Source organism: Pezoporus flaviventris, unplaced genomic scaffold (assembly GCF_033815535.1).
Source record: "Pezoporus flaviventris isolate CSIRO_AGI_PZ_B2104156 unplaced genomic scaffold, CSIRO_AGI_Pfla_v1 ptg000008l, whole genome shotgun sequence".
Taxonomy (NCBI): Eukaryota; Metazoa; Chordata; class Aves; order Psittaciformes; family Psittacidae; genus Pezoporus; species Pezoporus flaviventris.
The window spans coordinates 580,352-595,014 of NW_026892556.1; the positions used below are offsets into that span (position 1 = coordinate 580,352).

The 14,663-nt window shown below is 51.3% G+C and overlaps 1 protein-coding gene across 3 annotated transcripts in view; it reads right to left on the reverse strand.

Moving 5' to 3' along the window:
• Nucleotides 1-14,663, reverse strand: part of CSMD2 (CUB and Sushi multiple domains 2) — a 268,199-nt gene that overhangs the window by 20,052 nt on the left and 233,484 nt on the right. For all 3 annotated transcript variants that reach the window (XM_061449789.1, XM_061449788.1, XM_061449790.1), the window contains 8 exons: nt 13,870-14,055; nt 13,392-13,586; nt 11,799-11,972; nt 10,933-11,106; nt 8,022-8,195; nt 6,960-7,148; nt 4,409-4,582; nt 2,287-2,469 (listed from right to left, as the gene is read on the reverse strand). In XM_061449789.1, the coding sequence (XP_061305773.1) occupies nt 2,287-2,469; nt 4,409-4,582; nt 6,960-7,148; nt 8,022-8,195; nt 10,933-11,106; nt 11,799-11,972; nt 13,392-13,586; nt 13,870-14,055 (1,449 nt within the window). The remainder of the gene's footprint in view (nt 1-2,286; nt 2,470-4,408; nt 4,583-6,959; nt 7,149-8,021; nt 8,196-10,932; nt 11,107-11,798; nt 11,973-13,391; nt 13,587-13,869; nt 14,056-14,663) is intronic.

The following is a 14,663-nucleotide window of genomic DNA, read 5'->3' on the forward strand; positions in this document are numbered from 1 at the left end:
AAGCTGCCAAAGAGCAGCCAGAGCCCCATCCCATCCCACCTCATTCTGGATGCCGTTTTAGTTCACTTGGAGAAACAATAAACATGATAAAAGCAAACACCCTGCTCAAGTTCTCAGAGAAGCAGGGAGCACAGCAGAGTGCAACTGATGAGCCCCACTCCTGCTCTGCCCCTCAGTGAGCACAGATGGGCATCAGGAAGAAGGAGAAAGAAGGAAAAAAGCATCTAAAATTTCATTTACACTTTAAAAGCTTGCTGTAAATTAAAACAAATGAGGCCTGGGAAGCTGCTCTTACTGGGGACAACAAAACCAGAGCTATAAACCAGACTGGAGCAGGAGTCCCAGAAGGAGTCCCTGCAATTAACTCACTTCCAAACCATTTGTACGGTTTGGAAAAATCAGTTGCGACTTCTCCCTGCTTGCCTACCCCTTTGGATTTCTTCACCAATGTTCTAGTGGGTAAAAGGCACTGGGATTAAGAGCCCACGAGCGTCAAGGTGACCCTCCAACAAGTCTGCTGCTCCCACCTGCACGATCAGAGCTGGACTGGTCCTGGTGCAGGAGGAGACGGTCAAACATCAGCCCCTTGACTCAGAAGTCAAGCAGAGGCTTTGTGGTTGAAGCTATGAGAGCAGCACGCTCGCTCACTCTGCAATGGGGAGAGCAGCTCCTCTCTCCTGTTTATGCTGTGGGTTTTGCACCACGTCCTCTGTCTGCCCGGGCTCCTCAGCCGTGGGTCCGTGTCGGGGCTGAGCCCCTCTGTGCTCCCCCAGCAGCAAATCTACAGAGCAATTTGCACCGAATCCCCTGGGCAGGCGGGTGCCAGCAACCTGTGGAGCCCCATCAGGGTTGATTTGCCTCAAACACGAGCAGCAAACAAGTGGCTGAGTCACAGACCTAATGCACCAGAGCTGAGTGGCTCTGGGCTGTGCCGGAGCTTTCCATGCCATTCCTTCCAAGCACCTGCCTGGGCACTCCAGCTTCATCTTCAACTGCCCTGAATTCAATCCCCAAATTAATCTTTCCTCTCCCTCTCCTACAAATACCTGCTGCAGAGTGTTGAATATAACCAAGTGCAGCAGAACACCGCCTTGTAGTGCTCGAGACTCGCTGTGAATACAAATGAGAAGCCCAGCACATGGTTTATCACTGTGAATTACTTCTCTATATTGGCCAGTCAGCACTTAACATTAAACGACTACATTATAGGTATGATGTTATTATTATGCATAAAGAATGAAAAAAATTCTTCCAGGGATCTGTATCTTGCTGCCTCCGGAAACCTGATGGGTTATTTCCCCTGAGATTAATGAACAGAGCCTTTCCACTGAAAGAACAAGAGAACGGAGAAAACCCAAGACCCGAGTGTATTAATAACATGATTTAGTGTCCTTTCAATCAAGAGCTCCATCAATTTGGAATGTATTTCCAATTCGTTTATAAACTCTGAGCTTTTAGCTTTTGAAGCAGCTGGAGAGAAGCACTTGCCCAGGCCTCCTTGCCCTGGGTACCCGCTTCATTGCAGCTTTTGTTCTTTCCCCAGTTTGTTTTTAAATGCTTTTCTGTAACAGCCGCAGTGAGCAGCAGAGCTCAGAGAATCCAGCTGGGGGATTATTAGATTGGATTGTAGGGTCTTACTTGATTCCTTCAAATGGAAAAATAAGGGGTTTGGGGCTTTCAAATACTAAAATATGCTTACTGGATTATAATTTGCCTTTTGCATTTCTGCTTAGGGTAAATGACTCCTGCATGGGCCAGTTCCAGCTCTATCAGAGATGTGAAGCTATTGGCATTTCGCATTCTGCTGAATTTCCTCAATAAAGTGATACTGAATTAGTCCAGGATACCCACAGGCTTTAGGCCAAACTGGAGCATTTCCAATCATCAACCTGGATACGTGATGTAGACCAAGAGACGCGATTCCTGCAGCGAGCCCCTGGACCTGGGGATGACTGGATGTGAGGACCAGTTCCCAACAGCTCTTCCTACTCTCCATCTCAGCCCAGATGTTGGCACGAACCTGAATGGCCTGAAACCCTTGCAAAAACGTGGCACATCCTGTAGGCTGAAAAAGGCCCTTGTGAGATGTGACCTGCACGTGCTTGGAAAGGGGAACTCTGAGGCTCCTCGACACACGCAGCATTTGGAGGACACGACGAATAACAGCATTATTCTCACTGCACCAGGCCGTCCCTGACAATCGACCAGAGCGTAGCTGCCGTGACTCTGCGGTAAGGCTGGGGACAGGCAGTGACACAGGAAGGGGATGTGGGGTTGGGAAAGTACCTTCGCATTCCGGCTGAGTGCCGCTCCAGGAGCCGTTGGCTTGGCAGGACCTCTCGGATGAACCCCGGAGCACGTAGCCGGGCTCACAGCTGAACCGGACCACGCTGCCCACGTCAAAGTCATCTCCCAGCCCAATGCCGTGAGAGGGGATCCCTGGGTCTCCACACAAGCCCTGGCTGCCTCCTGTGAAGAAGAGAGCACAGTATCAGCAGAGTAAGCAAGTCACGGGGCTTGTCTCTTCTTCCCTCTCAACTGCATGTGCTCAGGGGGCCAGCGCAGAGGCTTGGATTGTGACTGACTGCATTCACCTCTGCCTGGCTCTCAGCAGTGGGGAAGCTCCAGGTGAAACAGCCCCCGACCCCAGGAGCCTGCTGGTTTTACGCTGCCTGGAAAACACGGCCATAACTCCTGCATCTCAAGATGGAGCCCTCACCAGCTTTCTGCAGCAGCTGCTCCAGCAGGCAGCAGCTCCACTGCCAGCATCAGTCATGTGCATGGTTCCCCTCCAAGCAGGAATTACGACACGTTCCCAGCCACCTCAGCACGCCCTACTGTATCTGCAGAACAGGAAGCTGCTGGGTTTGGACACCGAGGCAGGAGGGATCCAGCTGAGAAACATCCGCTCGTACAAGTTGTGAGCACTCGGAGCTGCTGGCGGGGAGTGAGGGGACAGGAGGGAGGCAGCAGCTGCAGCGGACGCCTCGCAGGGGTGCTCTGCAGCAGGCTGGAGAAATGCCCACGTCCCCGGGGCCTGACACAGGCTCACACCGTGTAGGCTTGCTCTTGGCTTCCTTGCTAACGATCTGTGTAAGCACATCCACCCCCAAGCCAGGAAAGACTATGTCTCTCCTGCAGCTGGTAATGAAGCTCCTGGCTCCTGGACCTTCTGTGCCTTGCTGCAGGTACAGTCTTTGCAGTGTTATGTGTAATATAAAACATAATGAGTGCATCCATCATCTAGGGAATGTGCTTGTTTGTAAAGAGAAGGGGGAGAATGCTCCAGGTTCACCATTTCCTTTCACGTAATGACTTACATCAAAGTCTTTTGTTTCATCTTGCAAAAGCTGCTGTCACATCGTGGGACCTTTCACAGACAACGGAGAACCTTTGGCAGTAGATGAGCAGAGCTGTATTCTGCCTCTTCACTGCTTTTGTCACTGTATTGCCTGAGTTTGGTGTAAAAGAGGAGCCTCTTCCCAAGCCCTTGGGTGGAAATAGAGGTTCTGAGCATTCACCTGGCCCCAAGTCAGAGAGAGGCTGTCAAATGCCATCAGCCTTGGTCTATAGCTGCCTCCACGAAGTCATTCAGAAAAATCCCACACAACACATGTCAGTAGGAACGAGTCAGAGTAACACTGAATGCTTCCAAAAATCCACCCCCAAAGCTGACGGGAGAGACAGTGAAAACCACATGGGGAAAAGCATGAATTAGAGCAGAAAACCCTTCCGAGCAGCTACAGCTCAAGGAGCCTGCAGAGACAGCTTCCAAATGGGAGGATGGCTGCTTGATTTCCTTCTCCCTTCCACAGCAGAGGTTAAACTTGGTCAAATGGAGCTGCTAAATCTAAGTGGCATAATTAAAAATTAACACTTGTCCCATATGCTTTGCTCCAGCAAAGTTCTTTCATCTGCCCCATGCTCTCCAAGGAACAAGCGACGGGATGGCACAAGGAGGGCTCTGCACAGCATCCTGCACCCCTTCTTGTGGAGGCCATCAGTGGAGATCCCAGCACCCTGACTTCAGGAAGGCTTGGCTTTTATTGGAATGCATGAGAAAGGTTGCAAGGACCAAATTTTTTGTGTTAGATACATTCATCCTTTACAGACTCTGCATGGAGAAAGGTGTAAAGCAGCAGGCTGCAGGACACCTCCCACCACAAACATTTGCTGCAGTGATTTACTTCTCATCTTGCAAGCTGAGTGGTTTACTCTCTGCCAGTGTTTATCACCCAGCTTGCAGGAGCTGAGACGTGAGGATTTTCAGACTCTTCCACAATCTCCCTGTGTAGCCTGTGCTATTTCTGCAGCTCAGCAAAGCACGTCAGGCTGCCCGCTCACAGCACAAAACGGGGTAGTGGAGGACAGGAACGCCCCATCCCGTGCTTCCCAAAGCCCCCCTCACCTGAGCAGTGCGGCAGGGACCCGCTCCAGCGCCCATCCAGCTGGCACATGCGAGTGGCGTTGCCGACCAGGGTCCGCTTCCCGAGGCAGCTGTACCGCACCACCGAGCCCACGGTGTACTTGTCACCCGAGATCTGAGCGTGGGGTGGGGAGCCCGGGTGGCCACAGGAGACCACTGGAAGAGACAGAGGCAACAGCTTCAACCACGAGGAGCTGCGTGCGATGCAGCAGGTACACAGCAAGGTACTGCATGTTTGAGGGTGCTGCATGGGTCTTGGCAGCGTAAAGCCACTGTCTGCCTCAGAGCCCTTCTGCAGACATGAGCTCATCCTGTCCCAGCTGACAGGGGTCCGTGCACAGACACCCAGTCTTGACACCGACAGGCATTTTGCAGGCTCCTTCTTAAACACGAGTATTTCCATGCACACGGCCTCCCACCCCTGGCAGCACCAGGTCCTGCAGCACAGAGCTGCAATCGATGCCGTGTCACACCTGAGCAAATTCCCTTGGCAGATTCTGAGCACTGCTCACTCGACCACTGCTCGTAAAATACCACCACTAACAATAATTAATAGGTTTACTTTAGCTCAGTGATCAGAGCGGAGACAGGGAGAGGCTGTTGACAAATACACTGACAGATCTAGGGGCTGTGAGACACGTCTGGATGGGGATGCTCAGTGTAAAGACCATGCACCACTTGCTTTCTGAAGGAAAGCATCAGTAATGGATATCTTCTCTCCCTCTGCTACAATCTAAAAATACCAGTGCTGGCATTAGGTAGAAAACATGATGTATGCTTCAATAAAAAGGAGAGCTTGCCTATGTTTGGGCACGAGGGCGTTGAAATATACTGGTGCAGAGCTGTGGCTAAAACCAAGGGCGCTTTGCAAGGAAATGGGTTTGATAGCTAATACTTAAACTCACACTGTAACTAACAATTTAATAACAGATACTCCAGCAGCGTCAGCTAAGCTTAAACCTGGGCTGATTTGAGGGTTTTTAAAGGATTTATATACACAGGGGGAGAACTGCTCCTTCCGATGCGTTCGGCTCTGCTCCCATGTCCTTACTGGGCTCGCTCTCCCACTCCTCAGAGGGGATCAGCTCTGGTTTACTCCCTCCTCAGCAACAGGCATGAGCCAACATCTGCAACCTCAGCTTGTCTGGCACCAGCCTTCTTAATTCCTGCTTTAGGGACTGCCTGGCAATTTCAGGTGCCCAGCTCTACACACTGTAAGGGGCTATGGGATTCAGCACGGAGCACATTGTAAGCTCGACACAGAAAACAGACATGCAAGTATCTCTTTTTTTCCCCAAACTATTAAGCCCATGAATCCCCATCATCAGTTGCAAAACTGACCTGAGCTTCCAAAGCTTTGAGAATGCCCACAAATCCTCCGAGTCAATGGATGCTCAGCATTTTAAGGAAGGAGATCCCTTTTACTCAGCTGGAAAGCTGTGGACTAAGGGAGCCTGAGATCTCACGCTCCCAGGTTTTAGAAGGTAACTACCCCCAGGAGCCCTGCGGCTGTGGTAACACACTGTTATCACTTGTCAGTTCCCCATGGCCTGTGCAGGGTGCTGCGGATGTGAGAAGGTGGCATGCTGCTAACAAAAGGAAAGGAAAATGTGCCGAGAGCTACTGTGTATGACTAGGTGTTGAAGGATAATACAAGAGAAAACAGAAACAATCATGGCTTTGGAACAGCTACACTGGTTTGAACTTCAGGGGCTCCATTTCCGATTGCTGTAGTGATTTGTTATGCCACATAAGGAGCTCAGAGCTGCTTTGGTCTCCAGGACACAAGAGCTGTGCTGGCGGTTGCTCCGCCACTGGGCAGCCCCACTTCAACTCTAAACACACTCTGGACCTCACCTTCCCCCCGTGTAAGACAGGGACATCACCACCAACACCCTTCAAACAATGCATGGACCGGGTATTATCACCACAAGTATTTCCTGTCTTTGTATCCTACTGGAACTACCCCTTAAGCCAAGCCATCACCCAGAACCTCCCAATTCTCTGCAAACCCCAGTGGCAGAAAGGGCCAGGATACTGTAAGAAAGGGGGAAAAATGCAGAGCAAGGGCCAGGAAGCAAATCCTCTTCAGTACCTGCTCTGCAGCAGAGCAAAGCTGCATTTATTTCACTGTCACATGCTCATTTCCCTCCCCTAAAGCCTTGGGGATGGGTGGGTGTATGGGAACTCAGCCGTGCCCTGTCCTCAGGGTAACAGCATGCAGCTCCCCCTGAAGGAGCGCTGCGGAAGTTCTGCTGCCCCTATCCCCCCCCAGTACTGTCACTGGAGCTGAACAGAACCAGTAAAAACTCGGTGGGAGCTGAGGGAACCATCTCTAACAGCGTTTCTTCCCTCAGACCACAAACTTTCCTTCTGCGGGCAGGATCCACAGGCCGTTGATGCTGATGGAAGGATTCCCATGGATTTCAAAGGGCTCTGGATCCAGACTTCTCACATAAGGGTCCAGCTAAGCATCAGAGAACTACATGGGATGAAAAGCTGTGGTGGATGGGAATTATTCCAAAGAACTTACAAAGACACTGTGGGAGGGCACGGTCCCAAGTGCCATCCCCCTGACAGGTAAGGACATGAGTACCCAACAAGTAATATCCATGGCTGCACTGATATGAGACAGTTGTTCCAAAGCTGAATCTGTGAGGACCACTCGGCTGCACTTGCCGGATGCTGTTTTCCAGGTGCCCGGGGTCAGTACAGTTTATGACTGCAAACAAACAACAAAAAAAATACAAAACAAAGGGTGTAACAAAGAACAAGGGATTCTCCAAAAATGAGCAGGCAAAGGGGAAAACTGCAAAGCACATTCCACAAGTGAAGGGGCTGCTCAGCAGCAGAGCCCTGCTCTCTGGCCCCAAACTGGGACTTGCAAGTTAGGAATAACTGATTTCTTGACTGACACAGCAACAGTATCGAGAGATACTGGATTGGAGTACAGAGGGAGGGAGTGCAGGGAGGGAATCTGGCAAGTGAACTGGAGTGCTAACACCAATGGAAGCAGTAGGGCAGCCCAGAAGGAGAAAGGGCTCTGCACAAAGAGCATGGTGTTTGCTTTGAGTGAACTGGTTACCAGTGTGACCTCTGCTAAGGGTCTGGCCTGACAGCCTTGTGTCCTCCTCACTTATAACACTCACTTGGAGGATGAAACCCTTTACTATGAGGGTGGTGAGGCACCAATACACATTGCCCAGAGAAGCTGTGGCTGCCCCATCCCTGGCAGTGTTCAAGGCCAGGTTGGACACAGGGGCTTGGAGCAAGCTGCTCCAGTGGAAGGGGTCCCTGCCCGTGGCTGGGCTTGGAGCTGGAGGAGCTTTAAGGTCCCTTCCAACACAAACAAGTCTGGGATTCTACACACAGCTGAGCAGGGTCCAGTAACAGCTCTGAGTAAAGCCCACAGGATAATCGTGCTTGTTGCATAAGATTTACACAGGCCACAGAGCTCAAACATCATCTGTACATCCCTGAGGAACCACGACATTTGCTTTACATGGATTTACAACAGTGTCAAGCAGGACTTTAGAAACCCAGAGTAACCAAGAGAGTTCACTGTGCCCCATCCAGGGCAGAGGCACACACTCACCACGACAGGCGGGCAGGCTGCTGCTCCACTGTCCATTGGCCAAGCACTGGGACTGAGATGCTCCTTCCAGGCGGTACCCAGTGTTGCACACAAACTTGGCCACATCATTCAGGTTGAACTGGTTCCCTTGGGTCAAGCCATTGGCAGGGTTGCCAGGGTGGCCACAAGTGATGGCTACAATTAAAAACCAGAGATATTATGTTTTTTGTCTGGATTATCTATTGGAAATAATTCCCATGAAATGGGATCATCCCCCCCAATCAACCCTGAAACTCACACCAACCAAGGATTTGTGGCCAGCTCTGTTGGAATACTGAATCAAGTTGAGAGCAGATACCTTTGTTCATTTTACTGGCATAAGAAATTCCCTGAACCACTCTAAGCAGCTGAGTGCCAGCATCCTACTGACTTAGACTGTAAATCCCTAGAGCTCCTCTTCAAAAACCCCAGCTACTGCCATTAATCTAGTGCCTTACATTACCCTGGGCATCACACAGAGTGATGAAACCTGATGTCTTCTTCCCTCTCCCTAGCGTAAGTCGGATGTATGCTCACTGCAGTATAAAGTAACACCTGCAGGAACAGCTAAGAGAGAGGAAAAATATGAGAAAAACCAGGTTTCCTGCAGATGGCCTAAAAAGCTTCAATCTTCTTGCTTTAAGTTTGCAGAACTTTGGGGAAAACCCTTTATTTCTAAATCCCTGAAATAAGGGGTTTGTGTAGTTCTTGTTTCTGTGGTTGATGTGAGTGTGGGTCAGCGACAAGGTAGAGGGTGAAAGGGAACTGGTCTAAGCTGCTCTGACATCACTCAGGGATGGTGCAGAGGCAAAGGCTGGAGCAGCAGTAAGCACGGGCAAGAAGGAAATTCACAGTGGTTTTGCCTGGGCTGCTCTGCTGGCACCTGGGAAGAGATGGGTGATGCAGGGAGGATGCAGCCCCTGCCATGAGCGAAGCCCAGAGACCTTTGCAGCGAGTTCCACTGCACACAGGAGAAGTCAGGACACGCCACGCAGAGATTCTTGGCTGCTTAAGGAATGTGACATCTTCTGACAGCAGAGGACAAAGCAATATTGATCACTGCCACGCTGAAACAGGGTAATGGTCCATCAGTGGAAGTCCAGCAGCTCCGCTGTACAGCTGCCAAAGCCAGGAGCTAGAGGGAAAGATGTAATTCCCACAGAAGATCCATAACACATTTGACTGCCAGGGCTGGACTGTACCACAGGGATGGGAATTTATTCCTCATGCAAGCTGGTGACAGGTACAGGTCTGAAACACATGAAGCGCTCCAGCCTTTCGGTGCTGCAGGAAGCAGACGTCAAACTCTTCGAGGTGCTTCTAAATATGGTTATACATGCTTTGAAATAGGTGATGGATTCTGTCCCAGAAAAAAAGGCTCCCCACAGCTGGCATGGACCAAAAAGGCCCATTCACACAGAGGAAGCAACTGTAGCAGGCTTAAAGAGAAAATAGCAGGACAATAGGAAATGATAATGTGCTAACACACAGTGTCCTGAGCTGCTTCAGAAGCAATAAAGCCTCCAGGCATCTAATTTCAAAGCCCAACAGTGCTCTGCTTTAATGACATGAAATTTATGTTATCCATAAGGCCTAACGTAGCGCAGTAACTTCAAGGGCAGCTGCTGCACATGAGACACCTCCACACATCTCTGCACAAAAGCTTGGTGGGCTTCAGGTACCCGAGCCAGGAGCCAGCACAAAGCAGAGCCAAGCAAAGGAACCTGTTCTGGTTCAGCTGTCAGAAGACAGATACAGATGAGCAACATTCACTGCCTTGGTTCTAATGGGTTTGGTCCCTCCCAAAAGAAACAAGATGAGCCATGCAAATGGATGTTTAGAAAATCCTGCATTTCCATCAGTCTGCCTGTCAGCAGGAGGGACCCATCACTATGATTTCCTGATCCAAGGTTACTGTGTATATAGGCAGGAAAAAGTGAATTGATTTTTTTTTCAACAGAGCATCCTCAGACATGAGAGTAAATTCAAACCTCCCGACGGACCCAGAGCCAGCCTTTCCAATAATTCTTTTCCTAAAAAGCTTGTGCAGAATCACAGACATCCTCCAAGTTCTGGAGTCCCTGCTAACCTTGATGAGTTAAGTCTGTGTGTTATTTTTAGGCTGGAATCTGTGTATTCATTGATCGGTCATTCTGCACTTTGTATCCTGCTGTTACTATTGTGCCTCAGCACATAAAGCTCTAAACCAGACAGGAGAGATTGGAAGCAAACAGCTGGAGAATCATGATACAAAATGCATGGATTGTACCGTCCAGTGATAGGAAGATGCTTAAACTTATTAACACCTAAATGCACCAGAGACTTACTTCATTAGCTCATTTAGTGGAAGGATAATGAGCAGGTTGTACAAGGTGACTGGCGATCAGAGGAGGAGAGAGACAGACGCGCAGAGCACGGGTCTCAAAACAGTGACTGTGCAGTGCTTGGTGGGGCTACATCTGCCTTCAACCTCCCCTCACCCTGATAAAGGGTGGTCTCCTCAGACACCAGACCTTCCACTGGGCTCAGCTGCCCAGAGAAGCTGTGGCTGCCCCATCCCTGGCAGTGCTCAAGGCCAGGTTGGACACAGGGGCTTGGAGCAAGCTGCTCCAGTGGAAGGGGTCCCTGCCCGTGGCAGGGGCTGGAGCTGGAGGAGCTTTAAGGTCCCTTCAACCCAAACCATTCTATGCTGGAAAACAGGAAAGAGAAGTGGAATTCAAAAAGCAGAGGAAAAAAGTAAAGCAGCCAAAGCTGCAGCGCTGCCACTGCAGCATGCTCACTGCGTGCGTGCAGGGCGACCCAGCACAGCCCGGCTGTGCAGACCCTCAACATCTTTACACGCGCTCGTCCTCTGGCCGCCGCCAGGGCTATAGGAACGGGACAACGTACTTACGCACACAGACAGGCGTCTTCCCGGACCAGCGGTGGTCCTGCTGGCAGATCCGCACCGACATGCCGATGAGGCGGAAGCCGGGGTTGCACTGATAGACCACGCTGCCGCGGTAGTTGTAGTTCTCGCCATTGATCTGCCCGTTGACGATGGGACTGGGGACGCCGCAGTGCCCCGCTGCAGGAGGCAGACAGGAGTCACCAGAGCTTGCTCCTGAAGGCATCGCACGCCACCCGGAGCCCGAGCTCCAGGCTCCGCACTTACAGACGAAACCGGAGCAGCAGCAGAAACAACAAAGCATTCTTAAAGCTCTTCGGTCTCAGAACACCTCACATTACTGAGCACGTAAGGAATCAGTCTGCTGCCTTATTGTATCTACTTCGGGGTTGTTTAGTCTGGAGAAGAGAAGGCCCACGGGGAGACCTTACTGCTCACTACAAGTGCCTGACAGGAGGTTGTAGTGAGATGGGGTTTGGTCCCTTCTCGCAGGTAACAAGCGACAGGACAACAGGAAACAGCCTCAAGCTGTGCCAGGGCAGGTTTAGACTGGACATTATAACAGTCTCTTCACCGAGAGGGTGCTCAGGCATCAGAACAGGCTGCCCAGGGCAGGGCTGGAGTCACTGCCCCTTGAAGTGGGGCAGGGTAGATGATGCCCTTAGTGACATGGTTTAGTGGTGGCCTTGGCAGTGCTGGACTTGATGATCTTAAAGGTGCTTCCAACCTGCTCGATTTTATGATTCTACAGCTTCAGTAGCGCTGAGTCCTCACTCAGCTTCCTTCTTGAATCAGCACCTAAAATCCCTACTCCCTCTCAAAGCACAGCCAAGACTCCTTCCCACCCACCATCCCGGATCCTCCACACGTACCCAGACATCTCACTTCTGCTCCACTCCAGAGCCCGTTGGCCATGCACTCCCGCACCCGGGAGCCCACCAGGGTGTAGCCGGTGTTGCAGGAGAAGATGGCTGTGGCCCCGTAGCTGGTCAGCGTGCCAATCTTGTTCCCGTTCGGGGGGGTCGGCAGGTCTCCACAGGAGATAACTGGGAGAGATCCAAAGCACAGGACGTGAGGGCAGGCAGGGAGCTGTGGTTTTTATAGAGCAATGCACTCAGTGACACCACCACAATTACTACCCAAGTCAGAGAGGGGTAGGAAAGCTTACCAAACAGTTACGTGGATAATCAGCCCGGAGGTCTTCCCACAGGAAGTTTTTAACACGGGAATATTCCTATTACTAACCCATTGCTGGATACAGGCAGGAAGCCTGACTTCCCGCAGAGCCACAAACGGCGCAGGATCTCCAACCAGAAACTGGAACACCAGCACTGGCCACCCAGCTTCGTGTCACACCATGATTTGTAGGACAGAGACCAGAGCCACAGAGGGCACCCCCCCGACCCCTGGTTTGTGGGTGCAGCTGGAGCCTGGCAAGGAGCTCCTGCAGGTGCAGCTCCCAGCCACAAACTCCAGCTCATTATTTTATCTACCTTAAAGCCCTGCAAACCCTCCGGAGCTTTTGCACTCAGCAAGAAATCAAGGGGCTCACGCTGGGTGCTTCTGACCCCAGCGCATTGCCAAGATCCTGTCGGCTGAATTTAGGTGGCAATAACACTGAAGAAATACAACGAGGTCAGGCTCGTGCTCCTGGAGCTGCCTGAAGAGCTTAGCAGGGGTAAAACTACATCTGTCACTGAAGTCAGCACTTGCATCTCTAGAAACAAAAGGAGGCAGGAGGGAAGGGAGAGCTGCCATTCTGGAGGAGAACCTTCCTGTCTCTATTGGCATTTAGAGAGAAAAAACTTCCACCTTTGACAAGAGATCCAAAGCACAGCGGTCACGTCAGAAGAACTGAGGGAGCTGCTTGTTTGCCAAGAGTGTGTTTGATTTACAGGTGACACTGTTACCCTTAAACTTGGCATTTGCATAAAACTGCAAGAGGTCAGGTTTTAAATCAGAGTTCTTCATTTCATTTCTTAAAAGCAAACTTCAGAGCATCTGGCAGCAGTGACAGGTGAGCTGCTGGGACCCGACAGCAACAGAGGAGCTGGTGTGCTGGAGCTCTTGCAGAACTGTTTATCAAAGAATCCCAGCCTGGTTTGTGCTGGAAGGGACCTTAAAGCTCATCCAGTTCCAACCCCTGCAGATTTCTTGTCAGCCCCTTTGGGCACTGGACGCTGCTCTAAGGTCTCCCTGGAGCTTTCTCTTCTCCAGGCTGAACAAGCTCAACTCTGGTTTAGATTCTTGGTTTAAGAACTCCCTGCATCCAAACTCTCTCCTACCAGTGCAGCTCTGCAGCCATGCTCTCAGATGCTGCCAAGAGTGGCCAGGGCTGGGATGTGTTTGCAAGCCAACAGCAGGGCTTGCACACCCCCCGGAGGGTGAAGAGAAACCCCATCCCCTGCCAGGCACCATGTGAAGGCGCCTGCCCCAGTGCAGCTCCTGAGCTTCACGGCTCTTACTTTTACAGGTTGGCATCGGTTCTCCTATGCTCCACTTCCCGTTGGCTTGGCACTTGATGACCCGCTGGCCCGTGTAGTAGTACCCAGGGTCACAGATGAGCATCAGCTGGGCGTTGTAGTGGTACTGGATCTCGTAGGTGAGCCGCCACCGGCCATGCTCAACTGCAATGCTGTTGATATCGGGACAGGTGACAGCTAAAAACCAGATGTGGTGAGTCAGGGAAAAGAAATGAGACAGAAAGAGGTTAATAGGTGTTTGACTCCAGGGACTGGGGCATTTCAGCAGGGGAGCTGGCTTTTTAACAAGGGGGCCAGCATTAGCATCTCTGTTAGAGGTGGGAAGCCAAGACACCATGAGAGGGGACATCAGACAAAACCTGGTGCAACCGTGAGGCAAAGCTGTCATGCCGGAGCTGGAAGATGTTAATAAAGGGATCTCCCAAGCTCCCCGTGGGACCGCAGCACTGCACACACTCACCTACACACTGAGGGGGCTGGTTGCTGTTACTCCACTGCCCCTCCTGCAGGCACTCGGCGCTGGGCTCCTGCCCGGGCTGCAGCTGGAAGCCCTGGTTGCAGTGGTACACGGCTCTGGTACCCACGGTGTACTCCTTGCCGAAGACAACGCCGTTCCTCGGGGCTCTGGGAACTCCACAGGAGAGAGCTGGGAAGGAGGAGAGTTTAGAAAACCAGTGCCGAGAGATCAGTCAGCTCCCAGGTTTACCACGGATTTGGGGAAGCCAGATCCCAAACTCTCCTGTTTACGAAAGCTCCAGCCCCCAGTGAGCCCCAGAAGCTGCAGTGAATGCCCATTTCCACAGAGGATCAGATTTTCAACTCTTGTCAGTGGGGTCACAGCAAAGCCAATGCTGAGCACCAGTTTCTACTGGAAGAGACCCTGGCTTGTCCTTTCTATAATACCTGTAACACAAAATCCACCAACACAGCATCCAGACGTTCTCACACAGAGATAACGGATTAGACAGCAATAACATTTTGTATTTACATCCCACAGCAGCAACAACCTGAAACCCTTTCCAGCAGCACTTTTGGATTACGTAAGGCAGCAAATTGTGTAATTACGTTGTGGCAGAAGGAAAGCTAAATTTAGCCTTGGGCTGAGAAGGTAAGGGGGAGGGAATTCAGGGGAAGCAACTGATGAACAGGCACGATGCCAAACGCCTGCTCAAGATGGCAGCACTTAGGAGGAGATGCTCTGCACCAGTGCTGCTGAAAGCCTCAGTTCTGCAGGCAGGAGAGGATCAAACTGGG